Source organism: Eriocheir sinensis, chromosome 39 (assembly GCF_024679095.1).
Source record: "Eriocheir sinensis breed Jianghai 21 chromosome 39, ASM2467909v1, whole genome shotgun sequence".
NCBI classification, from domain to species: domain Eukaryota; kingdom Metazoa; phylum Arthropoda; class Malacostraca; order Decapoda; family Varunidae; genus Eriocheir; species Eriocheir sinensis.
In genome coordinates, this window is record NC_066547.1 from 10,265,561 (window position 1) to 10,286,304 (window position 20,744).

Here is a 20,744-nt window from a genome sequence, read left to right on the forward strand (position 1 = left end):
AGAAAGTCATTGGAACTCTACTATTTATAAACAGAATCAAAGATAAATTTGGTAATATAACACGTAAAATAGCTATCGAATCGCTCGCTCTAAGTATCATCCACTATTGCCTACCGGTGTACGGCACTACAAATAACACACTAATTAAAAGGGTACAAAAACTACAGAATTTTGCGGCAAAGATATGTACTGGGGGAGCGAGGAGGCGTGACCACGCCACCCCTTTACAACACAATTGAACTGGCTTAAAATGAGCAAATGTATAATTTTTGACGTTGCTGTAACTGTGTATCAGATAAAATGTAAAATTTCTCCAGAGTGGTTCCTGCATTTGCCTGCCACAACTGGGGTGACACAGAATAGGTACACAACAAAACAGCACAGTTGCTGTCCATATACAGGGGCCTTGTCCGCCCTCGTATGGAGTATGCATCTCATGTGTGGGGGGGCTCCACTCACACAGCTCTTCTGGACAGAGTGGAGGCTAAGGCTCTTCGTCTCACCAGCTCTCCTCCTCATACTGATAGTCTTCTACCTCTTAAATTCCGCCGCAATGTTGCCTCTCTTTCTATCTTCTATCGATATTTTCACGCTGACTGCTCTTCTGAACTTGCTAACTGCATGCCTCCCCCCCTCCCGCGGCCCCGCTGCACACGACTTTCTACTCATGCTCATCCCTATACTGACCAAACCCCTTATGCAAGAGTTAACCAGCATCTTCACTCTTTCATCCCTCACGCTGGTAAACTCTGGAACAATCTCCCTTCATCTGTATTTCCTCCTGCCTACGACTTGAACTCTTTCAAGAGGAGGGTATCAGGACATATCTCCTCCCGTATTTGACCTTGCTTTTGGACACCTCTTTTTTTTTTTTTTTAGGAGCAGCGAGTAGCGGGCTTTTTTATTATTGTTTTCTTTTTTTGTGTGCCCTTGAGCTGCCTCTTTAGTTGTAAAAAAAAAATAATAATAATGATAATAATAATAATAATAATAATAATAATAATAATAATAATAATAATAATAATAGTAATGATGATGATGATGATGATTATAATATTAACAATAACAATTGCTTTCACTGCACTGGAAACCCCACGCCTAATTGAATACCAGTTGGGCTGGAGGAGAAATCTAACTTAAATGTTCTAAGAATCCACGAGTGATTAAATCACACGCAATATTGCGTTCTAGAGCAAAGGCTTTGTACGAGGAGGAAAATATGATTAATGTAGCACATGAACGTCAAAATTATGTATGGGAAATAAAATCATTAGGTACAGTATTCTTCATACAACATTTCTGAGGCATTCGAATCTATGCGGTGTAGTACGTGCCGCATATATATAAGAAGAAACAATGAATATACTGTAGAAATGTTAAAATTTTATCTACTAACAGCCACCCCACGACCTACACCCCATTTACGTCACCCTTCCCGTGCAGCATCGTTTTCCAGTGGCTGTGAAGTCTCCTGAGGTCCCGTAGCCCCAACAGCGGTGCAACGAGACCATCGACTAAGGCACAGCACGAGACGCCCCAAAACCGTGTGGTTTGGTTCTGCGACACCCAAAAGAGATGCTTCGGGCAGCAGTTCTTCCTCGTGCATCCCTTGCACCAACACACCTAACTGACAGACAGGGAGGAGGAGGAAGAGGATGGGAAAAAATAAAAGAACAAGAAGAAGGATGATGACGTGAAAGGAGTTAGAACTAACATGCTCACATGTAACAGTTTCATGGACTACAATAAAGTAAACAACAAAGGACATCAGCACTGTTCCCGGAGGAAAATAAAAGAGTTTGAAAAGTTTTGTATTTTTTTCAGTGTGAAAAGCTTGAATTTTAATAAACACCAAAAGGGCTCACATTTTATTTTTGCAAAAGGGAAGACATAGTGAAAGGTTTGTTAATGACAGCTTGCTAAGGAAAGTTAAAGCAAACTTCACAATCTAGAAGCAACATCATTATTTGACTGTTTTCCATCATTCAACGAATATATGGAATCATGGCTCTACACGGAGCACGGTTCGCTTGTGGAACGGTCAATGATGTGTACCACATAGACCAAAATAAGGGGCTTTGACGAACCATTTTTCCTGCACAGAATAAAACCACCGAACAAAAGAAGGATCGGCAATATTCCAACTCCCACCGAGAGGCCAATAAGGAGGCCCGTGTTGGAGCGTGAAGGGGCACTAATTTAGGCCGTGGTCACGTTTATCTTCTCGGGATCACCATCCCCCGCGCCGTTAATAGCCTGAAAAAAGGGAATATAAAAATAATAAAGAGACGGAAGGCAAAAGGCTTTGCGGACTCATTAAAGCATCAACCACACTTCCATTCACTGCCCGGAACAAGGAAATTGATAGGGGCGGCCGGACGAGTGCCTGGTCAAGACGTTGGTATTTTATGAATTAGAGGAAGGCATGAGACGGACGGAATGCACAACGTTTCTCTATGCTGTGTATAAGTTTCCTCTGCGTGTCTGTTCACACGGACTACTTTCATACTATATTAGTCGTGTGTATCTGGATCCCGTTCCCCTCTGGCAATTTTCCTGAGTAAAGTGCAGCCCTACAAATGCGAAGAGGCGGGTGCCGAGCAGACTAACACGCAAGTGATACACGAGAAGCCAGAGAAAAGACTCCAAGTTATGTGACCATCCTCATCCTAAATCAAGGCAAAAAAATGAATACAATACTATAAGTGATTGTCTCCTACATTAATTTTATGAGTACTAGTCGTCTGCAGGCAAGGTGTCGCATGTTATCCATAAACAACCGCCAAAAGTTAGACGCGTGCCGCATGCCCGTTACCGTAACGGTGCAGTGATCTTTCAAGCAGTGGAGGCAACGGCCTCCGTAGTCTAGTGGTCAGCGTGCCTGAGTACTACTCCTCGGGCCCGGGTTCGAATCCCGGCCCGGGTAGTCGGCGAGCAGCTCACCATGGGTAGCTGGTGATCCTGGGGAAGGTAAACTGTGGCAATTCCAGATTTCACGTTGGCCCGTGTCCCGGGGTAACTAGGGAAGACTCAACGGACCAACAGATTTGAGATGAACGCCGCAGCCACGCGCAGCTATAATATATGCACCCACCTATACCTTATCTTCTTATATTATTACTACTACTACTACTACTATTACTACTACTACTACTACTACTACTACTACTACTACTGCTGCTGCTGCTGCAATTAGTACTACTGCTGCTACTACTACTAATACTATTACTACTACTATTACTACTACTACTACTATTACTACTGCTACTACTACTACTGCTGCTGCTGCTGCAATTAGTACTACTGCTGCTACTACTACCACTACTACTACTATTACTACTACTAATACTGCTGCTGCTGCAACTAGTACTGCTGTTGTTACTTTTACTATTTATTATCATTATTTACTACATTACTACTATTACTACTACTACTACTACTAGCACTGCAACTACTACTACTTCTACTACCACTATTGATAGTAGTAATAATAATAATAATAATAATAATAATAATAATAATAATAATAATAATAATAATAATAATAATAGTAGTAGTAATAGTAATAGTAGTAGTAGTAGTAGTAGTAGTAGTAGTAGTAGTAGTAGTAGTAGTAGTAGTAGTAGTAGTAGTAGTAGTAGTAGTAATAATAATAATAATAATAATAATAATAATAATAATAATAATAATAATAATAATAATAATAATAATAATAATAATAATAATAATAATAATAATAATAATAATAATAATAATAGTAGTAGTAGTAGTAATAATAATAATAATAATAATAATAATAATAATAATAATAATAATAATAATAATAATAATAATAATAATAATAATAATAATAATAATAATTATAATTATAATTGTAATAATAATAATAATAATAATAATAATAATAATAATAATAATAATAATAATAATAATAATAATAATAATAATAATAATAATAATAATAATAATAATAATAATAATAATAATAATAATAATAATAATAATAATAATAATAATAATAATAATAATAACACTATTAGTAAAGTTGCAACAACTAACTCTGATGTAACAACAACATATACGTATAAAGTTTAACATACGTGTCTCTCACTGCCTTCACTTATTCTTAATGCACAGCACCACCTCTTACCATGACATACACGACGTAAGAAGTGGAGGAATACAGTTCAGTAATCTCATACGTCATATCTTCTGGGTCAGTGACGTCTTCGTCGATTACATCCCCGTTCATTGCTTTCCATGTAAGGCGCCACCCGTTAAGTGAGCCACGAATGGACAGCGGTAGGCCCCACGCCACCGTTACGGAAGAGGGGCTGTTCGCTATCTGTTTGACTGACGTTGGCTTGCTGGAGGCTGTGCGAAAGGAAGAACGTGGAACAACGACGAAGGTTATTGATCAACCGGAAAGAAATCCTCCACAGTTAGGTTAAGTATGTGTAATAGATCCACAGAAGATTAGACGCTGAAATTGTTCGTGTCATCATTATAACTATCTGAAATAAGTTATACAGGTTAGAAAGAGTGTCTCTCGACGATAAGACTAGTGACGCTCAAAGCCTCGATCTCCACTGAACCACTCACTTTCCTCGGGGGTGGTGGCGCTGCAGTCAGTGTGCTCCGGATTGTTGTCGAGGTGGATCTGAAGAAAGACACTTGAGTAGGCGGGCAGCGACGTCACCGTGGCGGAGGTGTCATCCTTCCCGACGGTCTCCCAGCCTTTTCCTGTAACACCACCACTTCTTGTGACTTTTGTACATGCGGCAAAAAAGTATCTAACACCCATGTGTCAATTGAATAGAGTTGAGCGAAAATTATTAACATGGAGTTGTGTTGTTTAAGTAGGCACCAATAGCTACAGTCTTTTCATTGGTAACACTTAACCAAAACAACACCATGTCTATATACTTTGCTCAAATTTCATTCATTCGCATCTTGGGTGTTCGATACTTTTTGCCGACTGTACAGAAAAGTCTCCATCGCCTACTGTGAGGAGTTTGCGTGTAAAACTTGTCCACTAAGGCATTGATAATTGATCGATTTTATGTGCTTTAGTTTAACTTACATATTTATGATTAACATTTCTCACTACCACTTTCCCTACGAGTCCTATTTTTGCCAGAGCAGTGTTATCGTCCCCAACAATACCATACCCAACACAACTATCATCATACACTTTAACCATTGCTACACCTGACGCACACAACGAGAATACAATAATTTTCCGTCACATTTACCAGAAACGGTTATACACTGTAAATAGGAGCAACGACACTTAATAGCAGGATAAATTACAATATCAGCAACAACATCAGCACAGCATGAAAATTTATAGAACAATAGCAACAACGACAGTCTGATGACAGCAAGAGCAGGAGTGCCATACCTCACACAAAGAGATGCGGCAGGGGGAGGGCCATGCACGAAGGTAGCTCACCTGCGTCATCTGACCAGAGTGAATAGTAGGTCCACGTGAGGTTGTAGAATCCGACAGGGCATTCCGCTTCCTCGAGGGTCCAGCGGAGTGATACCTGGCCAGGCTTCGAGGACTCGCAGTTCAACGTTTTGACTTAAGAAAAGGAAGAATTAGGTTTCATATATGACGATAAACGAGATGCAACATAGTCAATTCTCTTTTATGTTTAGTTCTTTCATAACATATCTTTTATAGCGAAAATTCCTTGTCACTTTCAACGTGAAGTAATTATTATAGAGGTCTTCCTTGATCACTTACCCGAGTTAACGAGATATGCTGTTACTGGCGGGGATGCATCTCCTAACTCAGCCACGTCCACTACTTTTGCCATCACCGTCACGTCCACCGTTACGCCACAGGAGGCTTCTTGAATCTCTGAGGAGAAAGTGCTGTTGTCTTCTGTCGTGCGGGATCCAATGCCACCAGCCGAGTCCTCCCATTTGACTTGATAAAAGTCAATGATGCCGTTTTTCTTCTCAGGTTCAGACCAGGTCACAGTAATTACTAAACTTTCTGTTGCAAGATTCACTTCAGTAGGCGGTCCGGGAGCTGCATGACAACAAGGTTAAGTTTATTAACAAATGGGGGTAAACTTTTTTTCCCCAACTCAGTGACTCATTTTACTTTCGGTTAATAATGTATTTGATAACTTTAAAACTCACCTGCCATGGGAGTAACAGCGATGCATTTTACAGCTTCGTCACCACTGCCCACGGTGAGCTCAACGGAGTACTTGGTGTAGGGAAGAGCTGATATGCTGTAACAGGCTTCGGTGGCAGACCAATTTATAGTCGTGCTGTCTGAATCTACAGCGAGGGAGGAGCATGTTATTAGGTTAGTGATATATGGACTGTTCCTAGTTGCAGAGAGACAAAAATAATAATATCACATCTGCTTGAGGCGGGAAGGTAATTCTTGAGAGCGTACCTACAAGGTCATCTGACCAGAGCACATCACCCTCCCACTTCAGGTTGTATTGCGACACTGGGCAAGAATCGGAATAAGGCAACCAACACACCTCAACCTCAAGGTCATCGGCGGCGCAATTCACCTGCTGTGGCAAACCTGGAATGAAGTGAAGTAACGTCTACCATGATAACTACACGTATGACAATGTAAAACTAATTATGTCACAGTAATAATATAGTGCGCTCCGGTTTGTACTTGTAGTGATGCACGGAATAAAATGTGGTAACAAAATGACAAAAGACATTTTAGAGAAGAGCTTTTCAACCAAGAATGGACACAACTGGGCCCCTTCGTCACTCACCATCGCCATCAACGGTCACGTACTCCACCTCAGAGCTCGACCCCCAACCCGCGCCGTTGAGGGCCTTCACAATGAGACCGACACTCACGCACGGCTCCAGGCCCTCCACGCGGGCACTGTGCTCATCCCCGGCCACCTGCGTCACTGGATATGTTCCTCCATCATCAAATATCCCGTAATTCACGATTAATCCGTTTTCCTCGGCGGGAGTCTCCCAGGTGACCACAGCCGCGCCTTGCTCCGATACCACGCTCAGGATCACTGGCGGGCCTGGCACTGTCAGGGAGACGCAAACGACGCACACTGCATGATTTTGGCTGTAAACACACTTGCTGCCATTAGGGCCAGTATCGCTACTTTGGTAATCTTGTAAGTACTTGCATCTACTTCTTATAACGTGTGGCTACTTATGAATAACGATGTTGACTTGCAAATACTGTTACTATGATATGTGTAAGTATTTGTAGCTACTTTGTTTTGTACATGATGCTACATATCAATAATTGCTGCAAATTCTTAATACTTTTGGCAGCTTGTAAGTACTTAAGGTTAGTTGTAAATCCATGTGACTAATTGCTGAAAATTCAGCAAACTTTTAGATAATTTAGATATTACAGCTACTTTTGAATATTTGTGGCACTTGACATTTTTTTATGGATACCTGTAATTACCGCGCCTATTTCTCCTTACTGAACCTAAATGTAGATACTTGCAATTTGCAGTACATGACGATTTGTTCTGGTGAATGCTTGCGTCACCCTCCAGTGCTGAGGCGAGCAACACGGCAGCGTGCGGGGAGGGCTGTGGGTGGGAAAGAACACGGGGCTTACTTACATGTCTCATGGGACGTGCCGCTGCAGAAGGCGGGGCTGCCGAACACGCCATCAATGGAGGAGGAGATCTCAAATCTGTAGTTGCTGTAGGGGGCTGGGTACGAGATGCGGTATTGTGTTACTGATGTATTCACGCTCCCGCTGTCTTCCTCTCCATCTCCCCACAGCTTTGTGCTCGTCCAGAGCACGTTGTATTTTCCCAAGGCACAATCACTGTCAGGTGCCACCCAATTCGCGGTGAGGAAATCATATTGCACATCAACGGAGCAACTCTTGGGCGGCGGAGGAACTGTGAACGTAGATGTAAACACTTAGTGTGTGTGTAGGGGTGGGTGGGTGGGGAGGGGGGTGGGGGGGGCGCTAATAATGCGGAGGAGATATGAAGTTTCCATTTAAGGTTTTGAGCTACAGATAGACCGAGGATGTTTAGTGCAGAAGAAGGTGACAGCTGTGTACTATTGAAGAAGAAATTGTCAAGATGACAAGTGAGAAGTTTTTGAAGCACTGTAAGACACCAAGCTCGTTCTTTATCATTCAGAAATAATAGGAAGATCTGAAGTTAAGCATTCTTCAGCGCCCAGCATAGAATTATGAAATTCCTGAAAGGAGGGACTTTTGTTACAAGATCTTGAGAAAAGTAGTCAAAAGTATAATATTGGATAGGACAGTTTATTTAGGAAAGAAGTTCATCAATGAATAGCAGGAAGTGAAAAAGAAAAAGAAGAGACACCTGCGGGACACATCTGTTAATAGGTTTAAAGAAAGAACAGTGACCGTCTACCACAGCTAATAGACAGGGATAGAATCTGTAAGAGGGCAGTTTAGGATGCAAAATTTTGTGCCAGACTCTGAAAAAATCGATCAATCAATAAATCAAACAATCTCTCTCTCTCTCTCTCTCTCTCTCTCTCTCTCTCTCTCTCTCTCTCTCTCTCTCTCTCTCTCTCTCACTTTTTCTTTCTCTTTCTTTCTCTTTTTCTTTCCATTTTTCTTTCTTTCCATTTCTTTTTCTTCCTCTTTCTTTCTCTTTCTTTCCGTTTCTTTTTCTTTCTCTTCCTTTGTCCTTCTCTCTTTTTCTTTCTCTTTGTTCTTCCTTCTCTCTCCTCTTTCTTTGTCTGTCTCACCTCTTTCTCTTTCTTTCACCTCTCACCTCTCTCTCTCTCTCTCTCTCTCTCTCTCTCTCTCTCTCTCTCTCTCTCTCTCTCTCTCTCTCTCTCTCTCTCTCTCTCTCTCTCTCTCTCTCTCTTTTTAAACATACATATATATTTACAAAACCCAGGGCTGCACTGCCGTGTGTTGCCTATTCAAAGGGCAGAAAGTCTATATATAAAAATTAAATTAAATAAAAACATACATTATACACATTCATATATATATATATACATATATATATATATATATATATATATATATATATATATATATATATATATATATATATATATATATATATATATATATATATATATATACTGCACTGTGTCACTAATCAACTAAGAGTGTTAGTGGAGTGGGAAGTGAGCTTCTCGAGTGGTTGGCCGCCAGTTTAACCTTTTGAGTGTTCATCCCCCGGACGTGAGGGACGGTGGCCGTGAACACATTCCACATTCGGGAGTCTACCCACAAAGGTGCGTTGGTGCTGGCTGGTGCAGGAACGTGGCACCTCCACTGCGTCACCACGGGATAGCACCATTCTCGTGTCCCGTGTGGTGACTCTCGGATGTTGACGTAGGCCCGAAAGGTGTGGCACTTCCTGCACCTGTGCCTTGTGGAAGACAACCAGCGCAGCGACGTCCCTGTGGTGTTCCAGCGAATCGACAGAGCTGGGAGTCTCCGTCTGGGCTGGGGAGTCTGCAGCGTCCACCAGTCGCAGCGCCCGTCGCTGGATGCTGTCGAGTCTCCCGCTGTGCGAGGCAGCACACGACATCCAAGAGAAGGCAGTGTAGGTAAGGCCGTATCTGGGCCTTGTAGAGCAGGAGCCTCCCTTTTCTGTCGAGGAAGCTGGCCACGCTTTGCAGGCAGGAGACTCTGTGAGAGGTATTTTTATCAATGTGTTTGATGTGGCTGTCAAACCGTAGCCCTTGATCCACTTCCACTCCTAGAATCTTGACGGATTCCTGGAGTGGGAGAGGGATGCCGTCAAAGCATAGCCTCCCCTCCACTGCTGACCCAGCAGTGGGGGATCGAGAGACCACCATTGCCTGGGTCTTCGGGCCAAAGGTCACCTGCCAGCGGGCACCCGACTCCTGTAGCACCCTCAGCTGCTGATTGACCTCGTCAGCAGCTCGTCCATTGTCTTGTCGGGAGTAGGTGCAGGAGAGAGTGCAATCATTAGCGTAAGTTGAGACTGCTGGCAGCTGCCGGAGAAGGTCGTTCACGCAAATGTTCCACAGGATTGGCCCCAGCACTGAACCCTGTGGCACTAATGCCTCCACTGGCAGGGACTCGGACGTTTGCCCGTTAACGACGACCTGGAGCGTCCTTCCTTGCAGGTAGTCTCCCAGGAGCTGAAGGAGGTCGCCTTGGATGTCCTTTGCGCGGAGTTTCTAGAAGAGGCCACCGTGCCATACTGTGTCGAAAGCACCCGCTATGTCCAGGGCAACTACGACAGTGTCCAGGTCGTCGTCAAGGGCGTCCTGCCAGCTTTGGTGAGAAGCATGAGCAGATCTCCTCTCCTCTCCTCTCCTCTCCTTCCCTTCCCTTCTCTCTCTCTCTCTCTCTCTCTCTCCTTCCTCTTGAGGTTTATTTAGGGCATTTTTCGGTTTATGGACATATGCTGGGTATATTTCCTATCTAAAGACCGACCCCTCGCTCACTACCCTACTATTTATATAACAATTAGAGTAAAATACAATATATACATGGAGCATACTTAATCCTACTGTACATATACATGTCTTTTATGTCCGATCTGCACTGCTGTCCGCCGACTCCATGGCACTCCTCACAGTGCGGCTATTACACTCCTGTGTCATTATCACGCGCCGCACAAAGCCACTTGTGTACGCCCACTTTCAATTTTTGAACCCCACACCCCGCAACACTTTGGCTGTCCGGGCACTTGTCCGAGGCCAGGAACTCATTCCACCACCGCACATATGCTTGTTGGAACTGGCGCTGGTGGTGGGATGTGTGTGAGCGCGGCGTGGCCAGGGCTGAGTGCGCCGCACTGACAGCTCTTGTGTGCATCTCTGCTGGGCGGGGTGGCAGGCGCAGCTGGCGGAGGTGGCTCACCCTCTCCTCCTGCACCTTGTAGAGTGTGGAGAGGCCCGCCACATCCTGGCGATGTTGAAGGGTGTCCATTGACGTTCGTCGACCCGGTTGGGTGTCCCAGATGAGCCTCTTCGCTCTTCGCTGCACCTTGTCGAGTGTTTCAAGGTGCGTGAAGGATGCACCCCCCAAGCGAAGCATGAGTACTCTAGCGGAGAGCGAATCTGGGTTTTGTAGAACAGCTCGCGTCCCCTCTGGTCCAGGAGCAAGGAAATCCTCCTGAGAAAGGCCAGCTTCCCCGCCGCTGTTCGGGCGAGCTGCTCTATGTGGGTCCTGAACATAAGAACGTAAGGAGTCTGCAAGAGGCCGGTTGGCCTATACAAGGCAGCTCCTGTCAACTTGGAGTCATAAGTGACCCCCAGGATCTTTATTTCTTGTTGGGATGCCATCGCCGTCTTGTTGAATGTTTTCCGGAGGTCGTGCTTCGTCTTGGACACCACCAGCAGTTGGGTTTTATGGGGGCAAAGCTGACCTGCCATCTGCATCCCCAGTCTTCGATGCGGCAGAAAATGGCTTTGAGGCGGGACGTCACGGCGGTTTCCTCCCCCGGGGTGAAGGGAAGCGACATGGTTACGTCTTCCGCAAACGCCCTGGCGCTGGGGACGAGATTCAGCAGGTCGTTGATGTAAATGTTCCAGAGCAGCGGTCCCAGTACGCTGCCCTGCGGCACCCATGCCTCGATTTTATGAGGGGACGACTGCCTCCCGCCGTGCACCACCCTTATGTGCCTCTCCTGCAGGTTATGGCTCAGCACCTCTCTCTCTCTCCTCTCCTCTCCTCTCCTCTACTCTCTCTCTCTCTCTCTCTCTCTCTTTCTCTCTCTCTCTCTCTCTCTCTCTCTCTCTCTCTCTCTCTCTCTCTCTCTCTCTCTCTCTCTCCTAGTGTTGGTGAACACCTGGTGACAGGTGCCACTGGCCAAGCATCACAGGGGTCGCGGAGTTGTGTTAGACGATTCAGAAAGTGAGAACGAATTGCTGGTTCCTCTCCTCTCTTGCCATCTTTGCTTTGGGTGACTACGCTGACTTACAAAGTCACTGTAATAATATAGTGCGCTCCGGTGTTTACATGTAGTTGTGCACGAAATAGAATGCGTTTACAAAATGAGCATAGACATTTTAGGGAAGAGCTTCTTAACCCAAAATGGACACAACTGGGCCCCTTCGTCACTCACCATCGACGGTCACGTACTCCACCGCAGAGCTCGAGCCCCAACCCGCGCCGTTGAAGGCCTTCACAGTGAGGCCAACACTCACGCACGTCACCAGGCCCTCCACGCGGGCACTGTGCTCATTCCCAGCCACCTGCGTCACTGGATCTGCTCCTCCATCCACAAATATCCCGTACTTCACGATGAATCCGTTTTCTTCGGCGGGAGTCTCCCAGGTGACCACCACTGCGCCCTGCTCCAGTTCCGCGCTCAGGATCACTGGCGGGCCCGGCACTGTCAGGGAGATGCAAAATACGCACTCTTCATGTCGAAGGGTGCAGACACACTTGCTGCCATTGCGGTCAGTATCACTTCTCTGGTAATCTTGTAACTACTTGCATCTACTGATTATTACATGTGAATCACTCTGGTGACTTGTAAATATTGTTGCTATCTATAAGTATTTGTAGCTACTTCGTTTTGTACATGAGGCTACATATCAATAATTGCTGTATGTTTTCAATACTTTTGGCAACTTGTGAATACTTAAGGCTGATTGTAAATACCTGTGGCTAAATGCGGAAAATTCTGCAAACTTTTAGATAATTACAGACACATTTGAATGCTTGATTACTTAAAAAATGGATTTTAAGTACTTGTGGTACTTGATAATTCTTATGGTTACTTGTAGACTAATTACCGCGCATGTTTGTCAGTAATGAACTTCATTGTAAATATTTGCGATTTGCAGTAAATGACGTTACGTTCTGGTGACTGCTTGCGTCACCCTCCAGTGCTGAGGCGAGCAACACGGCAGCGTGCGGGGAGGGCTGTGGGTGGGAAAGAACACGGGGCTTACTTACGTGTCTCATGGGACGTGCCGCTGCAGGAGGTGGGGCTGCCGAACACGCCATCAATGGAGGAGATCTCAAATCTGTAGTTGCTGTAGGGGGCTGGATACGTGATGGAGTATTGTGTTGCTGATGTATTCACACTCCCGCTGTCTTCCTCTCCGTCTCCCCACAGCTTTGTGCTCGTCCAGAGCACGTTGTATTTTCCCAAGGCACAATCACTGTCAGGTGCCACCCAACTCACGGTGAGATAATCATCCTGCACCTCAACGGAGCAACTCCTGGGCGGCGGGATATCTGTTAAGGCCAATGTAAACACTTAGTGTGTGTGTGTGTGTGTGTGTGTGTGTGTGTGTGTGTGTGTGTGTGTGTGTGTGTGTGTGTGTGTGTGTGTCTGTGTGTGTGTGTGTGTGTGTGTGTGTGTGTGTGTGTGTGTGTGTGTGTGTGTGTGTGTGTGTGTGTGTGTGTGTGTGTGTGTGTGTGTGTGTGTGTGTGTGTGTGTGTGTGTGTGTGTGTGTGTGTGTGTGTGTGTGTGTGTGTGTGTGTGTGTGTGTGTGTGTGTGTGTGTGTGTGTGTGTGTGTGTGTGTGTGTGTGTGTGTGTGTGTGTGTGTGTGTGTGTGTGTGTGTGTGTGTGTGTGTTTCTGTGTGTGTGTACGTAATAATAATAATAATAATAATAATAATAATAATAATAATAATAAATGGTTTATTCATTTGTAGGCAGCCATAAGGCTGAAAATATACAAAAATACCATACAATGAATAATGTGGTGAGTAATGGGGAAGTGGGGAAGGGTGATGTGCGTGTGTGTGTGTGTGTGTGTAGGAGTGGAGGGGTCATGTGATCATGGAGGTGTTAATGACCCTCACAAGTGTCGGTGTCGCACTAAGTCGATATCTGTCCGTGCGAGTTTTGACCGGGACGAGAATATTGTGGTGTCTTGTGGGTCTAGTGGGGGGAAGGTAGGGCGGGTGGAAGTAGATCTCTATGACGGGGGTTGTGGAGGAGGGACTTGCCGAATTTGGTCAGGTTTATCTGGTATCGGTCCTGTAGGGTGGGCATATTCAGCTGGGTGAGTGCATGCTCGCAGTTGGTGTAAGAAATGCCCAGAATCTGTCTGCAAGCACGCCTTTGTGTGTGTGTGTGTGTGTGTGTGTGTGTGTGTGTGTGTGTGTGTGTGTGTGTGTGTGTGTGTGTGTGTGTGTGTGTTTATTGACGTCTCCACCAATATTTATTTCGTTGGCATCACAGGATGTGATGGCAGCTGACCCGAATTTCCGCAGGCTGCTGTGACGTGCACCTCTTAGGAAGGAAAATGTCTGCGTGTGTGCGCGTGTCTGTGTGTGCGTGCGCGTCTGTCTGTCTGTCTGTCTGTCTGTCTGTCTGTCTGTGTGTGTGTCTGTGTGTGTGTGTGTGTGTGTGTGTGTGTGTGTGTGTGTGTGTGTGTGTGTGTGTCTGTCTGTCTGTCTGTCTGTCTGTCTGTCTGTGTGTCTGTCTGTCTGTCTGTCTCTGTGTGTGTGTGTGTGTGTGTGTGTGTGTGTGTGTGTGTATGTCTCTCTCTCTCTCTCTCTCTCTCTCTCTCTCTCTCTCTCTCTCTCTCTCTCTCTCTCTCTCTCTCTCTCTCTCTCTCCCCTTCTCTGCATAACGCTCGCCACTCACCGCCGGCCAGGGTTTCGCCTACGGTTGTTGCCGTGTACTCGATGCCGTTGTCGTACACGGAGGTGACGGAGATTTCGCAATCCTCGCAAGGGTCTAGCTTTGTGATTAAGTACGACAATCCAAACACGTTTGTCTCCAAGTACATGCACGGCAGACCCTGCACCTTGTAGTATTCGGGCAGCTTATAGGGTGGTGGTGACCAGCTCACGTTGATAGCGGACGTGCTGACGCCTACTGCCACGAGATCCTCCGGTGGGCCGCCGTCTGGAGGCAAAAGTGTCGTTACAGAAGCACTGGAGGGGCGAGACACAGCTGACCATAGGCTGAGGCTGTAAGCAAAACCAAACGTCGACATTATAAATGCATCAAGTTTGTGATGGCATTATTTTGTGTCAGACTCACCGTCCTCGGCCGTTGTCTCGTTGATGGTGGCGGCATCTCCTTCTCCTGCAGAGTTAATGGCAGAAACTTTGAAGATGTAAGTCGTACTTGGATACAGGTTTGGCACAGTGTAGGAAGTGTTGGTCACCTGAGTCTTTTCTAGATAGGCCTCATCCAAGCCCCACTTCACTCGGTAAGACTCAACGTCACACAGCGTGTCAGGTTTGTCCCACGTCAGCGTCATGGAGGTGCTAGACTCGCTCTCTCCCTGCAGGTTTTGTGGTTGCGGAGAACCTGAGGAAAGGGAGGGTTCATTTTTCTTTTTTTGTCAAAGAATTATCATAAAATAATATTGAACTAATATTTTATGGTACTGAAGTGTTTACATTCAAAGAAGATGTGGAGTCAGCGCCTAATGCTAAGAGTTAGAGGGCTGTGAGTGTGGTGGAAACTGACAGTCCATTCAAGGCTGAATGACGCTCAGGTGGCAAGTCATAGGCGGTTCTCAGCAGGGACAGGTAAGGAATATTACACATAAAGCGCCCAAAGCTTACGCCCGACGTCAGTGCGTCCGTCGCCGAGTTCTGGGTCACTCATGTCTCCCACGGCTGACACGCTGCGGACACCGAACGTGTAGTTCGTGCAGGCCTCAAGATCGTACCATACGTAGAAGGTATTACTAGTGCTGTCTTCCATGTCTGCACCCTCCACATACACGAGGTAGTGATCGAGATCAGCAGTGTCGGAAGGCTTCCTCCACGTCAACAGGACGACGCTGTCTGACTGAACATCAACCAACAGGTCCTGAGGCGGCTCTGGTGCCATGTCAGCTGTAAGGAGGAGGAAGGCGGTGACAGCATGAAAATAAATACAAAAACGCCAGAAAAAATGAACAGTACAAATTATGAGTTACTGACAAGGGTACTGGATATCATCAAAGTAGGTAAACCACTTTTTTCTGCTTATTAATATCAGTGAATGAAGTACAGTGGGTGGAGCATGAAGAGCATGAATAATATATGCTACAAGTATGTAATCCTACGACATCAGCGACACAAATAATCGAGGATAAAGTGAAAAAATATATATATATTATTGTAGTATGATGGGGCTAGCTCAGTGATAACAAATAAAGGTTTACAAAAAAAAGCAGGAATTGTATTAAGACAGATGTATAATATTATAAGAGCGCAGCACATTCTGTTGGTTGATTTTGTTATAATGTAACTCAAACGACAAAGTTCAAAGCACAAACAACTCTTGGGAAAACACCTGGAACTGGGATGCACGATATCCTACTTGCTTCAGCGGTAGTAAAAGTTGTGCTAAGGAAACTCGAGGTGGTCTAGATGATACACATGCTTTAGATGACATTCTTGCACAGGAAAAGATGCATTGTACCCTATCTATTAATGTTTACATCTAGGTGATAGGACTTGTGAGCAGTACCCACGGGCAAGAAGCAGGAAGCTTCAAAGCAAATATCAGAAAAGGAAAACACTGAATGCCTCTGTAATTACTTTAAGCTTCTGAGCGGCAAAGGATGCTAATGAACGGACTGAAGGTTCGAACGTTCACTTTGAATCTAAAACATCAAAAGTTGCGGTCCCCTTCGATACACTTAATGGTAAACCGTCCAGAAAGAGCGTGCATTAAACAGGTATGAACGACCACCACCGACTGACCATCATGCTTTTAGTATTCACAGGTTTCGACTTTACATCTCACTTCTGAATCCTGCCAAACATTACAAATATATCTTGTCAGTAATTCAGAGACGGATTGACGCAAACTGTATGTTATGAAGGACGGAGGAACCTGTATAGCAGAACACATTTCTATCCGTCAACTTGAGCAGGTCGTTGTATATAAAGTACGGCCAGGGACTGATCACGCTTCCCTGAGGCGCACCACAATGAACACCAGTCATTTTACTTAACTATCATCCAATCAGACATATGTGCGAACCCTAAAAAACTGCCACATGAGAGGAAGAATAAAGCCACCCGCTCCTATGTTGTGAGTTTTCGCAAGACCATCATGACTGACACATTCAAATCCCGTCAACAAGTCTAGCTGCACAATTAAGTCTGGCGTCAGATTCTTCATCAAGTGCTGCCTGAAGATTATGATTAATGATCAGAGGTGCATCAGTGGAGCTCAGTTTCTTTTTGTACGCAAACTGACAAGCTACAAACAAACGATCATTCCATAAACATCCAACAATCGCAAGATGACGCTCCACGGCTTTTGATCACCATGAGAGCACCGCCTTCACTACAACCACCACCAACACTTAATTAACCATGTCCACCAAACATCTTCCAAGAATGTCATTACAGATATCAACAATTGCATCTTCTACCACAGCCATAATCCACTTCCATAATCACTATTATCATCATCAACCGAAAACACCAGCAACATGCCTTTGTTAGAAAAACAAAATTGGTGGAGAAGAGTATTCAAAGGATATTCAATAGTAAGATAAAGGTAACGTTGGGGGTTTGCGCTAAATTGCGCAGCTACTTAGCTCTGAAATCTGTGGTTGGTAAATAAAATAATCCAGAACACCGGAACACAGGGTAGACATTACATCCGGGTTACCAGAGTTTATCTCCTCCAGGCTTCCGCAAAAAAACTTTCCACGACCAGCCAATAAGGGAATATGAACAGCTGGGAGGACTTGAGCGACGACTGCCGTGGCTGGAATACGAAATTATCTTTGTCTCCTGACTCAAATTCGCTGGCACGTAACGTGATCATCAATCTGTCTGATTGGTTGGCTGATCGGACTTGAGACTATGGATTCCAAGGTAGTCGTGCTAGCAAAACACAGCGGAGGCGCTGTTTACTATAAGAAAAATAGTAGTAGTGATGTATTCAAGCACCGGGGGGCAACAGCCTACCGGCGCTACAGGCAGCGCCTAAAAAAAAAAGAAGCAATAACAGCAGTAAAAGGTGTGCTATTATAATTTATTATTATTATTATTATTATTATTATTATTATTATTAGTAGTAGTAGTAGTAGTAGTAGTACTAGTAGTAGTAGCAGTAGTAGTAGTCGTAGCAGTAGTAGTTATAACAGTACCAGCTGTTCCCTGAGTCGGACACCTTGTGTTTTATTGCTTCTGAGCGTGGCCCACAGGCGGGAGTGGAAAGTTACTGGGCATCGGGGCAGGGTTGGCGGGGACACGGGAAGTGAGGGGATGTGCGTGGGTAGCTATGGGGAGGGGGGGCTGTCTAATGTTTACCCTTGTTCTTGAAAACTGACCCACTGCCCCATCCCGACCCCCAGCTAGAACGCACCACTCCCCTATACATCACTGACGTTTAGACATATTTAACATACTGAGAAAATATATTGGATGATGTACATGGGAAAACTATAACTTGCTCTCACTTCTCTCTCCCTCTTCCTCTACCCTCCCCACTCTCCCTCCTCCTCTCCCTTCTCTCTCTCTCTCTCTCTCTCTCTCTCTCTCTCTCCTTCTTTCCCTCCTCTCCCTCTGCTCAGGCTTCCAATTTTCCATTTTTCTTCCGTCCGCCACAGAGTCGAGGGTCGCGCACGCCCAAAAAGGGGACGTGGGGACATGGTTAGCCTTCTTCCGTATGAGGGGAGGCGATGCCTGAGTGTTTAACATCTAGACCCCGCCATCGCAGCGTCATAGACGATGTGGATTCGAATCCACCGTTACAACGTGAGATTTTTCAAGTCACCGCCGTGTGGCCTAGACTATCCACATGCTGTCCTGAAGAACACTAATCAACACGGACGATAGAAATGTCAAAGGGAATAATAAATGAGCTCCGGGGGGCAGCATGAGCTAAGAAACGATGGAGCCACTATAACGTTTAAATGCGCCAAACGTGCTGAGGCCGACCATCAGAGCCGAACAGGAGAGCCTACCGGCGCCGTAGGCGAAAACATAAATATATATATATATATATATATATATATATATATATATATATATATATATATATATATATATATATATATATATATATATATATATATATATATATATATAGTGATTACCGTGAGTGCTCCAGGACGTCCGGTGCCGGTCAGTGCCAAACTTAGAATTTCTGAGTCACTGCCGATTGGCCTAACACTATCCACATGCTATCCACAAGATCACTTATCAATCCGGACTATTGATTATCTTTCTAAAAGAGGTCATTGATGAGCTCGAGGTAGCATTAGCCAAGTAAGATAGCTCCACTATAACACTTGCCTGCGCCACAACGGGCTACAGCCGATCATCAGGCTCCCCTATATATATATATATATATATATATATATATATATATATATATATATATATATATATATATATATATATATATATATATATATATATGTGTGTGTGTGTGTGTGTGTGTGTGTGTGTGTGTGTGTGTGTGTGTGTGTGTGTATATATATATATATATATATATATATATATATATATATATATATATATATATATATATATATATATATATATATATATATATATATATATATATATATATATATATATATATATATATATATATATATCAGGCTTCCTTATAAAAAATAGAACTGAGCACCAACTCACCTGACAACACATGTATCTGCTCATCAAGGCTTATTTGTTTCTGAAAATAAAACAAAAAACATGATTGTTGAATTTCATGAGACAAACGAAAAGACTTCACCGTCTACACAACTACTTGAAAACATTGTTAGCCATCGTTCATTGCCTCGCCGTTCTTTACGCTAAGACCCCGAAGGAAAGTTAATTGTGCAAAGAGTTCTTCTCCCATCTGGAGGGACCACACAGACACTTTTTGTCGGTATATGTCACGCCCGAAGACCCACCTGACTCGCCTTCTCATCCAGTAGAGCTGAGTTGGAGCATGGCAGCAGCAGCACCTCCAGCAGGATTAAGGAAAGGAAGAGGATGCTTCTGCGGGTCGAAGGCATGCTGTTCCGTCAGCAGAAGGTTTCGTCTGTGTGTATCTTGGGCCCTTCGCGATGCTGCTCTTAATTGCCGGTCTTATCAGCGGCGTAGTCATGGTGATAAACCAACGCCATGTCCACGAAGTGTGTCATATATGATTATTTGATGGCCCTCATTTTTCATCTGCATATTCTATTTTCCCAAAATATTAGTCTGCAGAATCAACAATTTCATCGAAGAGAATAAATTAGTTGTTACTTTACGGTACGCCTTTCCACAGTCGGGGGCGCCACTTTCTACAGCAAGACGCGAGGGTAGGTCTGATTCAATGAAACTCTACATTTTCAATATAAAAAGTTACATTCCACAGATGTAATTTGGCAGGAGGGTGAGGGTGCACCATGGAAGTGGGATATATACTTTACTCTCTTCATTATCGGCGGCGCCACCCTTTACTTTGTGGAATACGTGGCACTGGGATTGGACCACCTGTCGCCCGCAATCAGCTCGATGGGCGGCTTCTCACGAACAGTCTTATCAATAATTGCCTGCTGTTTGTCGCAGTCACTGCCTTGGCGCTTGATGAAACGTCTTGATGACAATCATTAATGCAAGGCATTACTGAACATTTTCTTCTCTTGTTCAATCAATGTTATTGGTGCTTCTGTTGCTGTTGATGTTGTTATTGTTTTTGTTTTTGTTGGTTGCCGTAAAGGTGGTGGTTGTGGAAATGGAGTGGATATGGTGGTGGTTCTGGCAATGTTGTTAATTATGAGAGAGAGAGAGAGAGAGAGAGAGAGAGAGAGAGAGAGAGAGAGAGAGAGAGAGAATGGATTGGGGTATGGTACTTTATTGTTGTGTTTTGAGTTTTTTTCGACGTATTTCCTAAACAGTGCTGGTATT

At 44.5% G+C, this 20,744-nt stretch overlaps 1 protein-coding gene across 2 annotated transcripts; it reads right to left on the bottom strand.

Moving 5' to 3' along the window:
• Positions 1–1,947: 1,947 nt before the first annotated feature.
• Positions 1,948–20,223, bottom strand: LOC127008971 (neogenin-like). Of its 2 annotated transcripts, none has more exons than XM_050881523.1 (16): positions 19,769–20,223; positions 19,497–19,536; positions 15,462–15,737; positions 14,929–15,201; positions 14,527–14,790; positions 12,878–13,162; positions 12,039–12,308; positions 7,599–7,886; positions 6,765–7,040; positions 6,422–6,559; positions 6,157–6,300; positions 5,753–6,043; positions 5,456–5,587; positions 4,603–4,743; positions 4,151–4,374; positions 1,948–2,256 (listed from the first exon to the last, which is right to left on the bottom strand). In XM_050881523.1, exons 1-16 carry the CDS (start codon positions 19,862–19,864, stop codon positions 2,200–2,202), a joined length of 3,195 nt encoding a protein of 1,064 aa, XP_050737480.1. In that variant the 5' UTR covers positions 19,865–20,223; the 3' UTR covers positions 1,948–2,199. The 2 variants fall into 2 exon arrangements, with proteins under 2 accessions (XP_050737480.1, XP_050737479.1); XM_050881522.1 differs by having other exon boundaries at positions 19,760–20,223.
• Between the last annotated feature and the right edge of the window lie 521 nt (positions 20,224–20,744).

Coding starts and splice junctions, on each gene's coding strand:
- LOC127008971 (XM_050881522.1), bottom strand. CDS start 19,864: ATGCCTTCGACCCGCAGAAGCATCCTCTTCCTTTCCTTAATCCTGCTG. Junction 19,537..19,759: donor TGGATGAGAAGGCGAGTCAG/GTGGGTCTTCGG, acceptor TTTTATTTTCAG/AAACAAATAAGCCTTGATGA. Junction 6,301..6,421: donor CTGGTCAGATGACCTTGTAG/GTACGCTCTCAA, acceptor CCCTCGCTGTAG/ATTCAGACAGCACGACTATA.